We start from the raw sequence: 20,478 nt of genomic DNA, 5'->3' as shown, positions 1-20,478 counted from the left end.
AAACTAGAAAAATCTATTTTAACATTAAAATACATGCACAAAGAATATAAGAATTTCATTACCATTTCTCTCTCTCTCTCTCTCTCTTTTTCTCCATATTGGACTAAATTATTTTCATGGCCAACCCAGTGTTGTTGTTGTTGTTGTTGTGGATTCTGGAAACAAACAAACAAAAAAATATGACAACGAACCAGACAAATATACAAATTATTCTTATTTATTTTTTCTCATAATCATCATCATATTCACATTCAATTCGATGATTTTTTTTTTGGCTGTTGTTGTCCCAATGTTGTTGTCATTATCGTTTGTGTATTACCAATTATTCTCGTGTCGTAATTTATTTTCATCGTTTTTTTTCAACAACAAAACAACAACAACAACAACAACGACGACGACGACATGAGAAACATAAAGAATGAGAGAGAGAGAGAGAGGGAGAAAAAAAATGAGAATCATTCTTCTTAATAATATTCGTGTTATTATTAACTCATTGGTTCAACACACACACACACACAAATTCTTTATTCTTTATTGTTGTTGTTGTTGTTGTTGTAGTTGTTGTTGTTGTTGTTGTTGTTGGATTGTCGTTTTATATTATGTGTGTCATCATCATTCGTTATTTTAGTCATAATGTAATGCTAAACATCTGAAAAATGAATGTAGCCCATTTTTGTATTCTTAACACTGTTATATTTTTTTTTTTTTTTTTGCCAGCTACATTGTATTCATTCACCATTTTGATTTCTACAATGTTCTGATTGCTAACAAAACAATCAAATAATAATAATAATGAAATGAGAAACAAATCAGATATAAACAACATTGAAAATTGACACCCAATCTATTTTGTGTTTATGATGATGATGATGGCCAAAATGGCCAATTCATTCAAATTTTCAAGTTTTACATCCACCCACACACACACACACACACACACAAACGATCGATTTGTATGACAAAAAATAATTTTTAATATATATGCAGACTATAACCAAGAAAAACATTGTGGCAACATTTTCACCCGATCATGATGATGATGATGATGATAAGAAATTTGTCTGTTTCATGGAATAACAATGTTTTTTTTTCTCTTCTGCCATTGTTCCGGTTTCAGATCTATTTTAGTTTTTGGCTGATTTGTTTGGTCGTCATTCGTTGTCGTTGTTGTTGTTGTTGTTGAGACAAATTCTTTTTCATTTTCGTTTTTATTTCCATTCTTGTCGCCCACACACACACACACAAACACACTTGGGGATTTTTTTTTCGCTGCTGTTCCAGTTGGTTGTCTGGTTTTTTCTTGGTTGAAATTTTGAAAAAAAAATTTCATTTAACCCATTTTTTTCTCTAAAAGAAATGAAAAAGGTCGTCGAAAATGTCTATTTTTGTCTCTTTTTTTTCTTCCATTTAAGATGCTATTATGTCATTTTCATGGTTGTTTTTTGGGGGAAAAAAATCATCATCATCATCATCATAAATAAAGAAAACTTTTCATCATCTTCCACAGACGACAATGATCCGATTAGCGAATACTAAACATGACCGAGATTTTATTTTATTTTTTTTCTGGTTCAAGAGAGAAAAAAAATTTTTCAAAGTTAATTTTTGAAATTTTTTTTTTTCCTTTTCAAATGAATGTGGAATATGGTGTGTGTGTGTGTGTGTGTGAATAGTGAGAAAAAAATGTAGCAAATGTACAGAACATTAAGGATTCTTTAGCACAGAATTCTTTCACCATTTAACCAGACGATTAACGATTATATTAGATATTTGCAGACAAACAAAAACAGAAAAAAAACAGAAAGTTCTCCTTATGATTCTACGTTAATGGTGATGATTATAACACACCATCTTTTTCTTCTCTCTGTGTGTATGTGTGTCTTCGATAATGATGGTACCCACTCTCGTTCTCACTTGGTTTTTTTTTCTCATCTTAAAAAAACACACTAATTAGCACAATTCTGTTGTGTGTGTTGCACACACACACACACAAAAATGTCATCATCATCATGCTTTGATTACGTTTTTTACGGCTACGTGTTTTGTGTGTGTGTGTATGTGTGCATATCTAAATGAACATCATGTTTGTTTCATTAACGTTTCAACAGAATCTCTTGTTTCACTAAACTTTTTTTTTTGGCATATAAATACTCTATATATATTGGCTTTGGATTCTGTCGCCGTTTTTTTTTGCCATTTTTAATTGAGTTGAAGCTTTTTATTTGAAATCCACTTAACAGAAATGAAAAGTGTTTTTTTTTTTTTGCATTTCTTGCATGTGTTGTGTTGTGCGGTAACCAGAATTAACACGTTTTTTCCTCTTTTTTTCTTTGGCTGGATTCCTGGGGTCGTTATTCTTGCTGTTGTTGTTGAATCCACACAAGATTCCACTTGATTTTTTTTTTGCCATTCTGGCTGCAATTATCCAGCATAATAATCGAGCCAACAAATTATTAATAATGACGATGATGATGAAAAAAGATGCATCGAACATTGTAAAAAAAAACAATGAACGAAAAAATGCGGGAAAAAAACATTGAAACTTTTTCATTGTCACACAAAACGCTCTTGTTGTTTATTGGAAAAGACAAAAAAAAAGTTCAAGTTTGAGCAAAACGAGAAAAAAAATAAAGAATTCATTCAACTAAACAATTTCAGCGAATTTTTTTTTTCATTTTATTTTTTCCTCTATTTATCTATAGACTCTATAGAGTTTTAGCTTTTTTGGTTGCTGTTGTTGTTGTTGTTGTTGTTGTTGTTGTTGTTGTTGTTGTTAAATAAAAATAACAAAATTGAAATTGAAATAAAGTGAAAAAGAGAGAGAGAGAGAAAGAAAAACTTTTTAACTGTCATCAATCGATTTGTTGTTGTTGTTGTTGTTTTGTGCTCTTTGTGAAATCAGTTGCGTTCAAACATTTAACGGAGAGCTCATCGACGACGACGACGACGATTCAAGCGAAAATAATCGATTAAATAATCGAAAACAAACAAAACAAACAAACGAATGAAAGAAAATCAAATGCAATCGATTAATGGTGGTCGATTGTTTTTTTTCCATCCAAAATGATGTGTGTGTGTCTGTAGGTAAAGTAGACAAAAGCTTACTACCAAATGCTGCTACAACGCCCTAGTTGATGATTGATCCACCGTTATTATTATTGTTTTTTTTTGTTGTTGGATTCATTTCCGTTTTACGTTTGTTTGGTTTTTTCCTGTTTTTCTCTCTCTCTCTCTGTGTTTGCGTGTGTGTGTGAAAGAAAAAGTTTTTCGTATGCAAAAATAGAAATTATTCACTTTTGATGATCAAATAGCGTTTTGACGTTTCGCTTATTGGCTAATGACTAATTTGATTATTTCATCATCATCATCATCGATTCTGGTTGTTATTTGAGGCCATACGTATCGAAAATAACATTGACCATTTACTAGGATTATTGTTGTTGTTGTCGATGTTAGTGTTGATGGATCGATTTGATTTTTTGCAGCCAACAAAGATAAAGAAAAAGTGTGTACGAATTTGAAATAAAGTAAACAGACAGGAAAAAAAACGAATAGCAAAAATGTTTGCATGTGTGTGTGGGCGTCTGAGAATCAGGAACACATATATTCTTATGGGAATATTTCCTCCAACAAAAAAATATTCCTTTTTTACTACTGGTCTTTTTTTTTTGCTCGGTTTTGGCTTAAATATTATAACTGACAAATAATAATAAACCAAACAGAATATTCTCTAGTCAATAGTTTTTCTTCTTTTTTTTAACAACAACAACAACAACCAGAACCAGAACCAGAATTCTTGTCATTATTATAATATGACTAAATAGACAAATTCGTTGGAATCATCAATGAATAAATTCATATAGTGTGTGTGTGTGTGTAAGTGAGAAAGTAAAGAAGAAAAAAAAATAAACAAACAAAAACAACAACAAAGAAATAATAATAAAAAAAATTCCGATATTCTTGATGGCCATTGATTTTTTTTTTTTTTTTTGATTCGAATGTTTGTTTGTTGAAATCAAGAAATATTCTTGTGTGTGTGTGTGTGTGTGAGTGTGTGAGTGTGTGAATAGTAGAAAAAGTTCCAAAGGAATGAAGAAAAAATTTTTCTCCAGAATTAACTTTCAAACAATCCGGTTTATACACACACACACATACACATACAATGGTTTTTATTTTCTGGCCATTCACATTCGATTCAAGACCGAATTCTTTTTTTTTCACACTTCTATTCTGTTGTCAAAGATCTGTCAAAAAATTATTATTTTTTTTTCGTCTTTTTCTTCTTCTGCATTCATTCATTTATTGTTTGTTGATCCAAATGCCAGTAAAATATAAAAAAAAAAAAAAATAAAACGAATCGAATCGAATTGAATCGCTGATGGTGATGATGATCGAAACTGATGCGTGTGTGTGTGTGTGTGTGTGTATGTTTTGAGCGCCAGCTTGTCGAAGAAAATTTTCTTTAACAACAGAATAAAGCTGCAAAAAGTTTTTAGTTTTTCTTTTTGTACGTATATGTCGAATGAAAATGATTTCGACATTGGGATTTTCTTCATCGTTGCTGCTACTGATGATGATGATGGCTAAAGACCAAGACGTTGTTGTTGATGATGATGATGATGAGAATCGTGATCGAATTTAGCTTCTTTATCTTTGTACTACCCATTTTGTTGTTGTTGTTGTTGTTGTTGCAATTGTTTTGAAGCTTTATTTTCACCAAAATTTTCTTTTCTTTTTTTTCTTCTTCATTTATCGGCCATAATAATAATAGATTCGATCATCATCATCATCATCATCAACATTTTCTATTTCGACATGTTTGTTGTTGCAATTACTGAAAACGAAAAAATTCGTTTTTATCCTTCATTCTGCATTCTTTTTTTTTCTCAAGGATGAAAATCATTTCACAATTCTCGAAATATAAGTTCCAAATGATTTGGATCTTACATCCTGTATGATGATTGGAAGTGGAACACATGCACACCCGCACACACACGATTATTTCGATGCGTTTATTGATTTGTTTTATATTTCAATCAATCCATCGAACACACAAACACAGGCACAGGCACAGACACATTCAAAATAATAAGATATCGATGTTGATCATCAGATATATTTACAAAGAACACACAGATGAGATGATGATGATGATAAACAATTTTCATCATCATGTCCAATAATGATTCGTAGATTATGATTGTCATTCTGTGTAACATTGAAGTATTGACAACCAACTAAATGACAACAACAACAACATCTGTATGCTTTATCTTATCCGGTGTGAAAGACAAACAAAAACAGCAGCAACAAATCTTGTCAATCATGATGATGAGCAGCAATACATACATACACACACAACTCGATGATGTAGAAATAGAATCGAATCTTTTTTCCATTCCATTCCATTTTCACGATCTGTCTGTTTGACCGGTCTGTTTGTCTATTTCATATATATATTGATCTATTTATAATTAATATTTTTATCCATCTGTCCAGAATATCTGTTCAATTTCAGTTTTTTTTCTATTTTTTCTTCTGGTGACATGTTACAAACATTTGTAAATGTTCCAATCCAAGAATCCAAGATCAATGATGATGATGATGATGATGATGGTGATCAAATCAGAATTTGTTTTTTTTTCTCTTCATCCATATGTGAAACATTTGTGGCCTATGTGTTTTAATTAAAATATATAAATATATATGTGTCACACATTTGGTTCAATTTTTCTTGATTTTCACACAGGAAACACTTGATATGTCCGAATCATTTTCTTCATCATCATCATCATCATCATTGATGTTATCGTGTATGTGTGTGTGTGTGAAAAAAAAACGAATCGAACCCAACGATATTGATCCCGTGAAGAAAAAAAAGTTTTTTTTTTCTCCCATGGCCGAATTATGTTATTTGAGCCACACATCACAAGAATATTATATTTATAAAAAAAGAAAGAAAGAAGAAAAAATAATAATTTTCTTTACCCAATTTGCTTTTGATTTCCACCACCACCACCACCACCAATTCCAAATGATGTATGTGTGTGTGAGTATGTGTGTATTTTGCCTTTTTCCCTTCATTCCAATTCCATCGCATTCCTATTCCTATTCATTCATTTTGAATTCATCAATTTGTCATAATATATTAATATATATTGATGATGTATGATGAATTATACTTGAAGATCGATGGCCAAAAATATTTCTCATTCTCATTCTCTCTCTTTTTTTTGGCCATCTTATTACCACCGAAAAAAAACCGACCAGAATATGCTATTGAATATTATAGCTTGTAGTGCACACAAAGTTTTTTTTTTACTACTCTCCATCGAATCCAATTTATCATCGAGGATTTTCATTATTTCTTCGTTTCTCGATTCTCGATTGTCTTTTTTTTCTTCTTGGTGTTTTTGTGTGTGTGTGTTTTTTTCAATTTCTCATTTTTGTTTTCTCTCATTTAGCTTGTGTTTTAATTATTTCCGATTTTTATATAATTATTCAATGTGTGTAAAAATTTTTTTTTTTGTTTTGTTTGATTTGATTAATTGATTTTTTTTTTGTATTTTGTTTTTCAATTTTCGTTTTCTATAGATGCGCAAATCAGAATCAATGCTCAATACAGGCATCAAGTTCAATATTTGGCGATCCATGTCCTGGTACAACGAAATATCTTGAAGTACATTATAGATGCATTTCAGGTATGTTTTTTTTCTGTTTGTTTCATCAATGTTTTTTTGCGTTATCGAAATTATCATTTATCTGTGTGTGTGTGTGGATGGGTGGATGGGTGTTTGCATGAAAATTGTGATCTAATCTAATCACAGTTCACATACATCATTTTCAACATCATTTTTTTTTATTTTTGCTTGATACGACTCCATTTTTTTTTCATCGAATAAAATTCATTCACCCGGCTCCATTTACACACACACATATACTTAAAGTGAATGAGACAACGACGTTATGGTCGGTCAGATCGGGTGATGGTGATGTTCCATCATCATCATCATCATCATCATCATCATGATCGCTGAGAGTTTAATATAATATTCCGGGCGTCGACCGTAACTTGATCTTAATCACATTTTCATTTACTCAACAAAAGAGAGACTATCTATTTTCTTTTGTTTTTTTTTTTTGTTTCATCATCATCATCATCATCATTATTATTATTTCCAGTGAAAATCCTATTCAAAAATAAAAAAAAATCGAAAACCATCATTCATTCATTCATTCATCTAATAATAATATTTGGTTATCTATCGATCCTTTTTTTTCCATTCGGAAAAAAACAACATAACGGTGTTTTTTTGTGTTGCTTCGAAAGCTGAATGTTTTTTTTTTCATCAATTCATCATCAAGTCAATTCTTTCAAAAATTCATTGAAAATAAATGCTGTGAATGAGTTGTTGAATGGAAAGAGAATGAGAGAGAGAAAATTGAAATAGAAAATCGATTTGATTCAATTCAATTCAATTCAATTTTTGTTTTGTTTTGTTTGCCACAATAAATTGAAATGGATTCCATTTCGATTTTTTTTCGTTTCTATTACATACATACAGAATATTCTGGTTTTTGTATTTTTTTTGTTCAAGAATATTATTATTATTAATCTTTTCACCTTAGATTTTTTTCTGGTTATTTCTTCTTTGAACAAGAATTTTTCAATGGTTCCTTATCATCATTTATAATTGATGATTATGATCATGATGATTTTGATTTCGATGCATCATCATCATCTTGTGATCCGTGTGAGGCTTATTTTATTTTTATTTCATATCTCTCACGTATACCAATCCAAAGTGGTTACAATTTGAATAATTTATTAATGTCCAATGAACAAAATGAAACAACAAATACAAAAAAAAAATTGTATACATATGCGTGGGTGTGTGAGTGTGTGTGTGTGGATATTCTTGTTGTGTTGTTTTTTTTTTCTTTTTTTTTACTACAAAGTAACAAACATAAAACAGAATCCAGAATTTGTTTTCCATTGGTACACACAGACACACATTTCATCGCAATTATTTCATTCATTCATCCATTTTTTATTCACTGATGATGATGATGATGAGAGATATTGATAATTTTTTTTTCGTTTTTTTTTATTTTATTATTACATTATAAATTTCCTTCTTGTGGATATGGATGTGGATGTGGATGATGATGATGATGATTAATAATATCGATCAAAAACAGAATTACTAGCTGCCGCATGATGTTCACGCACGAATTTTTTTATTTTTTTATTATTCTTGGTTGATGATGATGATGATGAACAAGAGGCTTGATTCAAGTTTCTTTTTTTTTTGTTGCTCTACTTTTTGTCCTTGATATGGATAATGATGATGATGATGATGTTAGACACAAACGATAAATAAAGACGCCAAATGAAAAAAATGAAAATTTCTAATGGCATTTCTATTGTATGTGTGGTGATGGTGGTGGTGGAACCCTATTCATTTGAGAATGATATTCTACATCCATAGCACATTCAAAACTTATTCATCATCATCATCATCATAATGATGACGATGAAGGATTTTCATCTTGATCTGGTTTCAATTTTTGTGTAACCGTGTGTGTGTATGTGAAAAATGATTATCAAGAAGTGCTTTTTTTCATTCTTTTTTCAGCAAATAACAGCAAAATGATTGAAATTGAAGCAAAATTAAGAGAACCGGAATGGAAAAAGTGGTATGTTGTCGATGTTGATGATGATGATGATTGAATAACTAGTAATAAAACTGACATTTTTTTCCATTGATGAAAGGGTGATTGGGTTCGATTCCTGTATTCGATTTCTACGAACGTTCAATCAAAAAAAAAAAAAAAATATCGATGTTGAAACCAGGGTGGTTATTATTATTATTATTATTAATATTTTATATATCATCACCAAGATGAAAAAAAACAAGAGTAAAAGACATCAATATTGATGGTTCAAAATTTCACCATTTTTTCCGCATTTCTTTTCAGTGTGTGTGTGTGTGTGTGTGTGTGAGTCGAAAACACTTAATGGCAATAAATCAAAATTAATTCATTACGCTATTTATTAATCCAATTTTTTTTTGTTTTTTGTTTTTTTAGCACTCATTTCTCATTGATGATTGGCTATTTTTTTTTTTTTTTTTTTTTTTTTTTTTTTTTTTTTGGCCAAAATCTTGATATAAATGAGTGTTTTTTAGCCATTCATTTCGAAATGGCCATTTTTTTCATTTTTTTTTCATTTTCATTTTCATTATTTGATTTTCAATCCATGATTGCAACCATGCAATTTCATCATTAAATTCATGAAAGTGAAAACAAAACAAAACAAAACAAAAAACTGAAACCATTTTTTTTTTGGAGTAAATATAATAATAATTTGTGTGTTTGTTGTTGTTGTTGTTAGTGAGCAGACTTCATCATCAAATCAAAGAAATATTTTTTTTTGTTTTCCATACACCAAAATCACACCATAGGGGTGTGAATTATCATCATCATCATCGTGTTGTATAAGAGCCATTAACTCTTCAAACTACCAATATATGTATAAGATGTGAGTGAAAAAGAAAAAACATTTTCGGTTTTTTCTTCTTTTTTTTTTTTTTTTTTGCTGCTTCGAATGCCTTACATTGTGTTTTCTTATTGTTTTTTTTTCCTGTTCCTTTTTTTCTATTTTTCATTCGTTTTTATATCGTTTCACATGGATAACCGGGCCACATTTACGAATATTTTTTTCGTTGTTGTTGTTGTTGTTGGCTAGGGGTTCAAGGGGCCACTAGAATCCAATAAAAAAAAAGCCAATCAATGGGCGGCCAATATTATTATTATTATTATTACTATTCTCGGTTATTGGTTGATTTTTAGCTCTTGGAATTTATTTCTTTTTTGGTAAATAGACACACACACACACACAGAGAGAGCGAGAGAATGTAGTCATAACATCAAGTTAAAGTCAATATTGAAAATAATTTCTTTTTCCATTTTCATTTGCCAAATATTGCATCAACAGCAGAACACAATATATCTATGCATGTTTAGGATGTTGTGTGTGTGTGTATACTCAATATCCAAGGATGAATCCTTGGTTTTTTTATTATTATTTTTCTGGTCTAGATCAATTTCAATATTGAAAATAATCATAATAAATATAGTGGTCTTCATAAATTAGTTGTGGAATTTTTTTTTTTTTTTTTTTTGAGTGAAAAAAAGAACTTACAACCCAAAATAAGAAATTTTTTTTTGCCGACAAAATACAACAAACGGAAATTGTCATACAGAACTAAACTTTTTTCTCTCTCTGTGTGTGTGTGTGTGCACACACATAAATAACAGAAGAATCTTTCATCGTCATGTGTATGTGTTATATAACATGCTTCTTATTCTGGTATATTATTGATTCCAAAAGTTAAAATATATCCGGTTTTTATATGCGGAAACCTCATACTATCAGAAAGCTAAACAAACAAACAAACAAACCAATGGAAAAAAACCTATGAATGGTCACTATGGAATTTTTTTTTGTTTTTTTTTTTTTGATCAAATTCGATTAATTTATTTGCATTCAATCAAACCAAACATTTATTTCTATTCAGCTAAATCATATGTTCAATTTGTTCATTTTTTTTTGATTTTAATTTTGATTTTGATTTTCAACACTATAATGATCATCATCATCATTTTTATCATTCTCTAGTCTAGACATCAGAAAATTGTTTCATTGAATGTTTCCGTTTAAAGAATTGTCATGAATTTCCTTGGTGGAAATATGAGGAAAAAAAATTTATTCTCACACACACACACACACGAATCGTTTAAAGTTGATAATGAAGAAGAAGAAAAAGAAAAACAAGAAAAGGAAAAAGTGAAGAAAATACAAATTCCATAATGTTACTGAATGAATGTCTTGAACATTGTCGGAAAAAAATGACATTTCTCTCTCTCTCTCTTTCTCTTTCCTTGTTCGTCTCATTGACTAGAAAATAACAACAGCAAAAGAAAAAGAAGATCTAAATGATCTAAAAAAAAAGTATTTGAGTCATTTATTTTTGATCATTTAAAATTGTTATCGATCGATATTGACGACGATGATGATGATGATGATGAGCATGGGTGATGTGACAATATGTGGCCATCGACCAACAATAAACGAAAAAAAAAGTTCATCGAAAAAATAAAATGAAACTGACACTGACACTAACACACACAGCTTTCAATGATGATTATTATTACACTGAGTTTTTTTTTGTTCTTTGAATGAAATGAAATTTTGTTTGGAGAAAAAAAACCGAATCAAATAACTATATATTCAAGCTGTGTGCGTTTGTGTTTGTGTATGATCATCATAATGATTCATTGATGTAAAATGATCCGGCTACTACTAGTCAAGTTTTGTTTGCGTCTGTGTATGCGATTATATACTATTAAAAAACAATGTTTTCACATACGACAACAACAACAATCAATTCAAGCAGAAAGACCTCAGACCAATGCAAACCAACAGCAGTCAAAAAAAAAAGAAAATAAAACTCCTATAGCCATAATAACAAAGTTGTTTTACTTTTGGATCAATTTTTCTCACTTGATTTGTGTTTGCCCTGCACAAAGTTCTGGGTTTTTTTTCAAGAATTTCTTTTTTTTTTTGACTCATTTAATTCATCACAAACATCAAGAAATGATATTTGAAAAAAAATTGAATTCTGTTTCAATAATGTGCATGTGGTAACAAAAAAAACAAAATTGGCATTCAAATGAAATGGAATGAAATTTTTGATTTGTGTTCGTTTGATATTCTTATGTGTGTGTGTGTGTGTGTATCTGATGATATGGAATGACAAATATTCATTAACCTGGATTCCAATGGTGAGTGGTGAAAAGAAGAAAAAGAAAAAAAAAACTAATTTTCAAGACATTTTTCTTTACTATTTTCTTTTTTATTCACTGAATTTACTGTACTGTTTCAAGATTTTTAGATTGAATGAAATAGAAATAAATTGAATGAATAATAATGTCATTTATATGCTTTCTCTCTCTGTGTGTGTGTGTGTGTGTAATGTATGAAATTTTCTTACTTTACTCCTTTTTTTTTGGTCGCTCTTGTGGAAATGAAAAGAATATTCTGCACACACACACACACACCATCCAATGTATTTTTTTTACTTCTTGTTAATTCTCTGGAAATGACAGAAATCCAATGGAAAATGAAAAAAAAAATCTTTGAATCCACCGTAAGCCAAAATAAGAGAGACAGAAGAAAAAAACTCAATTTTAATTAACTCGTGTTTAGATGATGATTCTGAATGGTAATGATGATGATGATGATGATGATGATAATAATAATTTTCTCGTTTTCTCATTTTCATTATTTTTGCTTAATCTTTATGATGAGAAAAAAAAGTACCATCATCATCATCATCATCATCAATGAATGAATGAATGAATTTACATCAACAGAATGCAAAGAATCATATATGAAAATGAATATATATAAAAAAAACCAATATTCACAACCACTTCCTCTATTTCCTTTTCATTTGATTTTCCATCATCATCATCAAATTCGTTTGAAATTGGATTCGATTCAATTCGATTCATTTTCACTACCATCTATATTACCATTACAAAATCCAATATCAAATACCAATATATTCATTTTGTCTTTTTTTTTTGGATAAAAACAAAAACAAAAAACAAATTAATGAATTTGAATTCACCCACACACACACACACACATGAACAAACTGAAAGTTTGAATCCACCACCATTGGGGTTGTGACTAGTTCATTCATTCATTCATTCATTCGTTTCAATTTCAAACGATTTTTTTTCTCTCTTTTGATATCATCATTATTTTTATATTTGGGGTAAATGTAGAGAGAAAATGAATGCAAAATGTTATTATCTACTCAATTTCTATTCAGTTTTTTTTTTGGTTCCAAATCAATGACAGTCTTGGTGAATTTTTTTTTTATTATTCAATGATAACCCATATGCATGTGATTGAATGTGTTAATTTGAATGTTATCTTGAATTTGACAGAATTGTACAGAATTTTTTTTTGTTTTGTTTTTCTCTAACCCATTCTTGCTGCTGGTTGGCATGATGATGATGATGATGATGATGTTGGTGAATCATTGATGATCCAGTAGTTTTCAAAGTTGAGATTTTTTTTATTTTAGTTTTTTTTCGATAACTTTCTTGGTTATCAATAATCATAATGAAATCACTCTGTCTTTTCATGTCTAAATGTCGATCTCTGTGTGTGTGTGTGTGTGTGTGTGTGTGTAGATCTTATTCGTAGAATTAATCTCACTGTTATGAATCTTTCTCCTGTGTGTTTGTATATATCGTGGATTTATGTTCAATTTCGATTTTTTTTTCATTCATTCATTCTTTCTGTCTGTCTGTGTGTGTGTGTGTGTCTGTAATATCGTTGTTAATTTTTCACTTCTGTTTTTTGTTTCAATCCACCATCCATTTATTATGTGTGATTCTGATTCCTTTTTTTTTCTTTTTCTCTTTTGTTTTTGTTTTTTTGTTTCGTTTTTTTTTTGCACAGAAATTGAACGTATCGAATCGAATCGTATAAATTCAAATAAATCTGTATCAACGACAATTATTGGCAATAATAATAATAATTCAGCGAATGGTTTAGTATTGCCATCAGATTTATATTTTATGAGAAAGATTAGTGATAATGATAATGATTCAAATCATTCTTCCATGATGACAATGGCAACAATATTGCCATTGAATAATAATAATCAAGATTATTTTGTTCGTAATCATCAAAATCATCCACGAATTATTACTAATGAAAATATACAACAACAACAACAACAAAATATTCATCATCAAAGCCTAGTTCCTGTGCCTACAACAACAACAACAACACCGATAACAACAACAATAACAACAACAAATCATCAATCTTTAGATGAAGAAACAATGAGCTTTCAAAATAAAATTGGTATGTGATTTAATTATCAATTTTGATCTAATCTAATCGAATCTTATATCTAATTAAATTAGAAATTCATAATACAATAAAAAATAAATCTGCCTCTAAAAATGAAATCAATATTCCCATTGGTAATATGGATACATCATCATCATCATCATTGTCATCAACATGCGATCCAATAATTTATCGAGATATTCAATGGCCACCAACACCGTCCGGTACAATTGCTATCCGGTCATGTCCACATGATACTTCGGGTATGTGAATGATACCAATACATTTTTGATCATAGACCAAAAAAAAAAAAACACAAAACAAAATAAAAAACAAATTATGGTTATTGTTTTATTTCCGTATATATATAAAAAAAAATAATGATAATAATAACCAAATTGCATGAATGATAATGATATACCATCATTGTGTGTGTGTGTATATAACAACCATTCTGAATGTGAAAACAATAGCTGTCCGAATCCCAGTGCAATAATAACAATAGAAAAATAGAAAAAAAAGGAAATAATAGAATATATATATCCAGAATAAACATCTCCTTCACAGTGTTTCATAGCCATATAAATTCATGATTTGCGGTTTTTATACACATTGTTATACATGCATTTTTTTTGTTTTAAAATTTTTTTTTTTTTTTGAATTTTTATTTCCACATTTTCACATAATTCTGATGGCTCATTCAACGATGATGATGAGAATGATGATGATGATGATGATTTTCATCATCATTTATTTACTATTCGTTTTTATGTCATTTTTTTTTGTTTAGATAGCCATATAATAATAATATAATTTTAGTTGTTTAAAAAAATATAATTAAATTGCATTACACTCCATTTATACGCACACACACACACAGGATTGGCACAATGGAGATGTGGAAACAACAACAAAATCAATGGAAATGGTCATTTTTCAAATTCTAAACCACCACAGCCACCACCACCGCCACCACAACCACCACTACCGTTATTGATGATGTCAATGTCAACATCGTCTAAACAATCAAAAGCACCATTATCAATAGGACCGGCTAGAATCCCTATAACCACAACCAATAATGGTAGTCAACAACAGAATGGCCACCACCTTTTTCATAATAATAATCGAGCTTCATGGATACAATTGCCTGATCTTTCACAATGTCATTCTCGTTGGCTTCTTCAGCTAAATTCTATTCAAGTAAGTTTGTTTCTTGGAAATCATTTCCATTTGGATCGATGATGATGATGATGATGATGATGAAAAAAATTGAAAAAAAAGAAAGTCGCGTGTCTCTTCCAAGAATCTCGAAAGTGGTTTTTTTTACTATTGAATGAATCCTGTATGTTATTTCTAATAATGAACAGAATTTTCAAAACAAAGAGAGAGAAAAAACATAAAAAGTTTGATTTGATGATTTATTCCACTTTTGCACATCATTGATTCACAATTCAGTAATGATAAAAAATGATCTTTTCCATCCATGAGACTTTTTTTTCTTGTTAAAATTCTACAATATTCTGTTGTAGAGAAAAAAGAGAAATTCTATATGACGCACGAAACATTATTATGTTTTTCATTTTTTTTTTCTCTCATCATAGAATATAAATTACAACTATCGCAACGATATTTGGCATTCAATATTGGCCAATATGCAACATTCACCATTATATGGTGGTGATATTAATCAATTGATTATATTGCTTGAAAATTGGTCTCTACGTTATTTTCATTTGGCTGTGGATGGAAATCGTTTTAAAAATTTTTCAAATCAAATCACTGGATTAGATGTAAGCCATTCATTCATATATGGAATACAAAAGAACGAAAAAGAATCTTTTGTGTTCTTCTTCTTATTTTTTGTTGTTGGATTCTTTACGTTCGTCTATAATAATGGAGCAAAATTCTTTTTTATTATTTCGTTTCTTTTGTATGGAAAGACCATTTTCGAGATCATATCTGAACTATTGAACCGAAATCATTTGGCAAGCTGGCTAGATTTACCTGATATAAAACGTGAAACGGCTGCATTGAATTTGATGGATATTACAATGAAATATTCAACATTATATTGTTTAAATTATCGATCAAAAAATACGGTAGTAGCAGTTACAGCATCAACAACAACAACAACAACAACAACGACAACTTCAACAGATTCAAAAGAAACGATTAAACAATCACAATATCTAAGTAAGTTTTTTTTTTGCTAATGAATTTCGCTTCGTTTCTTTTTTTTTCATTAATTCATTTTCGCCTTTTTCTTTTCAAATATACAATACAATTCAATTTGAAACCATTGTGTGTGTGTGTGTGTACCACCCGGCATATATATGTATACCAATTTATTATTCTGTCTAAAAAAAAAGTCATGTCGTGTTTTTCAATTTCCAAGTTGATACATGAATTTCAATTAAATTGGAATAAACTTAGTGAACAGTTACAACAAAGCCAAATGAATGTTAGTGAATTCAAATATGAGCTATTGTCATTACCATCGACATCGACATCGACAATGGATGATAATAAAATCAAAGTCTTTTTAATATTGAACAATGTAGAAGAACAATCCAATATTATACTCACTGGTAAGTGGTGAATGAATCAATGATTTTCAAGAATTTCAAATTCTTTTTTCTTTTTTTTGTGTGTGTGTGTGTCTGTATCGCAATAATCGAATTGAATTCTCTTTTTTTTCTCATATATACAGAAAACATTTATTTTTCAATGTTGATTCCAATCAATCTGGAAAACTATTTTCAATTATCCAATATGGATATTTTTACAAACAATGACCATAATGGTGATGATAATAATGGTCATCATGATCAAATGGCTGAATCATTTTTAAATTTAATACAAATTGAATCAACTGAATCATTGTTGCAAGATCATGATGATCACATGGATACAACAGCAACAACAACAACAACAACAACATTTATCAATGGTCAAATAATAAAATTCATTCGATTTAATGATGAACAAATTCTTCCGATCCAACAACAACAACAACAACAACAACATCAAACATCATCGAGCAACATTAACAAAAACATTGACGTTGGTCAATCGGAAACATCATCATCATTTAGCAATCATTATGCTTTTGAAATCATTTTCAAACATCTAGTCGATTATGATAATAATAATGATCATGATGATGGCGATGTAGGCGATAATTTTATTGTTGTTCATCATCATCATCATCATCAATGTGTTCATTGGGATGAAACGGTCAAGTAAGTAGAGTAAATCAATGTAATATTGGAATGAATTTTAGCATCAGAATAAACAAAAAAAAAATGATATTCATGTTTGTTTTTTTTTTCTCATCTCGTTTCTTTCGTTATTGTTATCGTTATCAAGTCATTGGTCCAATGAACATTGTACATTATTAGAAACAAATGCAACCCATTCTATTTGTCGTTGTAGACCGGCTGGTTTATCCATATGTACAATATTGGCTATTGGTGTACAGAATCCTCATCATCATCAACAACGGCAACAGCAACAACAATCAACTTATAATTTGACCAGTTTGGTATGTGTTTTCTTTATATATGTCCAATCCATTTATTTTGTTCCCATTTTGGTGTGCAACATTCACATTTTTTTCCATATTAAAGTAGAATAACATCATAGATATACACATGAATATATTGTTGTTAATGATAAAACAAACACAGACACACACACATACACACATCATTCAAGCAAACAAATTAGGTTCAATTTATGTCAACTTGAATTGATTCAAAGTTTGTTATATATATTGTAATAATTGCATTATTTATTCTTTCTTTCTTTCTTTCTTTATTATAATAAACAGGAATTACCACCAGAAGTTGATAATGAAAATAATCAAATGTCAAATGAATTGATTCTGGCCAAACATAGTGGAATATTATCATTAACATTAATCATTTACATATGGATTGCATTATTATTAATCAGGTATAATGATAATCGAAATCAAAAAAAATGCCAATTCAGCATCTATATATAATCCCAACCCAATTAACCAATGTTGATTTATCTTTTCTTTTCTTTACAATATTTACATACTACAGATATCATCATGAAAATTATTTCAATCAATCCAATTTCATTACATTATTATTAATCTGTATTGTACGTACAATGATTGAATTGAGTTCGACATTCAATATATTCGGCATGTTCATCACAACAACAACAGCAGCCAATAATGATAGAAATTGGTGGATGAATAATACAAAATGGTGGTGCCATTCACGAATGTTTATCATCATTTATCAATTACAAATAATTTGTTCACTATTCACCGTATTTTTATTTCAAAATGTGATCATATTATTATTGGCAAACAAAATTTATTTGACAAAAAATTATTACAACATTTTACAATCGTTAAAACAATCAAAACAATTACAATTATTGATCACCATATTGTTTCCATTGATACATCAATTTGTTATATTTATATTTGTCAAAAATTTTCATACAAATTGTTGGCCAATTTTTAATTCCATTGTGACAGCATTTTTTGTTACATCATCAATATTGCAGATAACATTGGTAAGAGATGTTTTCAAAGATATATTCAACATTCCATTCCGACCCGAACCCAAAAGAAGAAAAAAAAATTCCAACTAAAAGAAAACTAAATTTTTTTTTTGTTTTGTTTTTCTCATTTCAGATTCTTACCTCCGGTGTGATTTATTTACATTGTTCACAACGTGTCTTTTCTGAATATGATTATCCAACCAATATGCAATTTGCAAATTTACAGCAAACTAAAAATAATAATAATAATAATAATACTGCATGTTTAATGGAAAAACATGTTAAAGAATTATTCTTTAGCAGGTAGCTATAAATCACATTTATATATTTGAATATTTGTCATACCCCGTCAGCCACAGCAGAAGAATTCGTGACTAATGTTACCAATTTATTTATTTTTTGTTTTGTTTCATCACAACAACCAACCAAACAGATGCAAACATGTAACAATTTGGATCATCGCTATTGTGATATATCTAATCTGTGTCGTTGGATGTCTCTGTTGTTCATTATATTATCGTCATACATCATATGCAATGATTGGAATTGACATTTCCATTTCGTTGACATTCGTTCTATTCGCAAGAGTCAAATATCTATTTAATTTGATTGTAAAATGTAGCCATTGTCGTGGTGGTGTTGGTGGTGGTGGTGGTAGCCATCGATCATCGAAAAATATTGATCATCATCATCATAATCATTGTTATAATAATAACAGTAATAATATACATCATATGATTAACAATCCTATTGGCCAAATAGAATCAGCATCATCATCAATAGATTCAAAACAAACTCGTGATAATTCTATCAGTATATTATCGGATACAAGTAAAACTTTTCTTACATTACCATCATCAAATGGTGGTCAAATGTCATCATCATTGGGATCACCAAAAATCTATCCAACTACAAATACTATACATCAATCATCATGTATTTATGGTGATGGTTTCACCAATGTTATCGTAACAAGCCCAGGCCGTACAATAACAACAGCAACAGCAACAACAACAATGAACAATACAAATCCATCATCTCATCTATATGAATCTCCATCACATCTATACAATTACGAATATGAACGACGTTTCCATCATATTGGTGGTGGTAGCCATAAAAATGGCAAAAATATTTCATCTCCAACAACAACAATGCAAAACATATATAATACGACTACGATATCCGCTACAAATCATCATAATCATCATCATCATCATCAGAGACATTTTTATCCGCTCGATGGAATCATACGACCATTGCCATGTCATACTAATTCAACGAATAATCATCAACGACATTCAGCAGCCATTCGTGATTCCAGTATGTATTAGCCCAATTTCGCATCATTAATCATCAACAGGAAAACGAAAAGAAAAAATAAAAAAAAGAATTCTTCCTTTTCTAATTTGTTTCCGTTTTCATTTTTTTTTCTTTCTCTCTCTCTCCATATATTTTTTTCTTTCTTTTGATTCATTCATTTTTTCATTTCATTTCATTTCATATCCATATCAATTCATTCATTTATATGGAACAAAAAACGACAATTCTGTGCGATGTGTTTTAGACATGAGTCTCAATCGTATACGATCACATTTTGTTGCATCACACCTTCAACAACATGGACCATCATCAACAACTAATAATCGAGCCTATTCATTTGATCGACCAAATTTTTCTTGAATTAATGAATGATGAATTGAAATAAATAAAATAAAATAAAAAAATGTTACAATCTGTATTGAATCAATAAATGTCACACATGTGTTCATAATAATAATAATATTAAAAATGGAATGAGACGGAAATATACAATTCAATCTAATTATCACCAACCACTTGGTGGTGTTGTTGTTGTTTTGATTTTATCAAAGACATAATCATGTTGGTTCATTGGATGTTCGAATCTTCATCTCTTTTTTTCTGTTGTTGTTGTTGTTGTTGTTGGACAATTTGATAAGTCAATTCTGTATTCTTTTTTT

General features: G+C 29.5%; 1 protein-coding gene and 1 long non-coding RNA gene across 2 annotated transcripts in view; one reads left to right on the top strand and one right to left on the bottom strand.

Annotated features, from left to right (window-relative positions):
• Positions 1-20,273, top strand: part of LOC124491087 (uncharacterized) — a 49,945-nt gene extending 29,672 nt beyond the window's left edge. Inside the window, exons 3-16 of the mRNA XM_075734803.1 lie at positions 6,595-6,701; positions 13,547-13,957; positions 14,020-14,208; positions 14,826-15,148; positions 15,550-15,738; positions 15,889-16,141; positions 16,318-16,536; positions 16,659-17,190; positions 17,318-17,492; positions 17,781-17,905; positions 18,022-18,508; positions 18,630-18,799; positions 18,930-19,819; positions 20,064-20,273. Of these exons, the coding sequence (XP_075590918.1) occupies positions 6,595-6,701; positions 13,547-13,957; positions 14,020-14,208; positions 14,826-15,148; positions 15,550-15,738; positions 15,889-16,141; positions 16,318-16,536; positions 16,659-17,190; positions 17,318-17,492; positions 17,781-17,905; positions 18,022-18,508; positions 18,630-18,799; positions 18,930-19,819; positions 20,064-20,179 (4,186 nt within the window). The 3' untranslated portion in view covers positions 20,180-20,273. The remainder of the gene's footprint in view (positions 1-6,594; positions 6,702-13,546; positions 13,958-14,019; positions 14,209-14,825; positions 15,149-15,549; positions 15,739-15,888; positions 16,142-16,317; positions 16,537-16,658; positions 17,191-17,317; positions 17,493-17,780; positions 17,906-18,021; positions 18,509-18,629; positions 18,800-18,929; positions 19,820-20,063) is intronic.
• On the bottom strand, positions 18,452-18,922 carry LOC142597859 (uncharacterized). Its single transcript, XR_012832460.1, has 3 exons — positions 18,842-18,922; positions 18,638-18,753; positions 18,452-18,582 (listed from the first exon to the last, which is right to left on the bottom strand). It is a non-coding gene; the product is annotated as an uncharacterized LOC142597859 (long non-coding RNA).
• Positions 20,274-20,478: the final 205 nt, after the last annotated feature.

This window comes from Dermatophagoides farinae, chromosome 10, assembly GCF_024713945.1.
Source record: "Dermatophagoides farinae isolate YC_2012a chromosome 10, ASM2471394v1, whole genome shotgun sequence".
NCBI lineage: Eukaryota > Metazoa > Arthropoda > Arachnida > Sarcoptiformes > Pyroglyphidae > Dermatophagoides > Dermatophagoides farinae.
The sequence above is the reverse complement of the archived record's forward strand: the minus strand, read 5'-3'. Positions and strand labels throughout refer to the sequence as shown.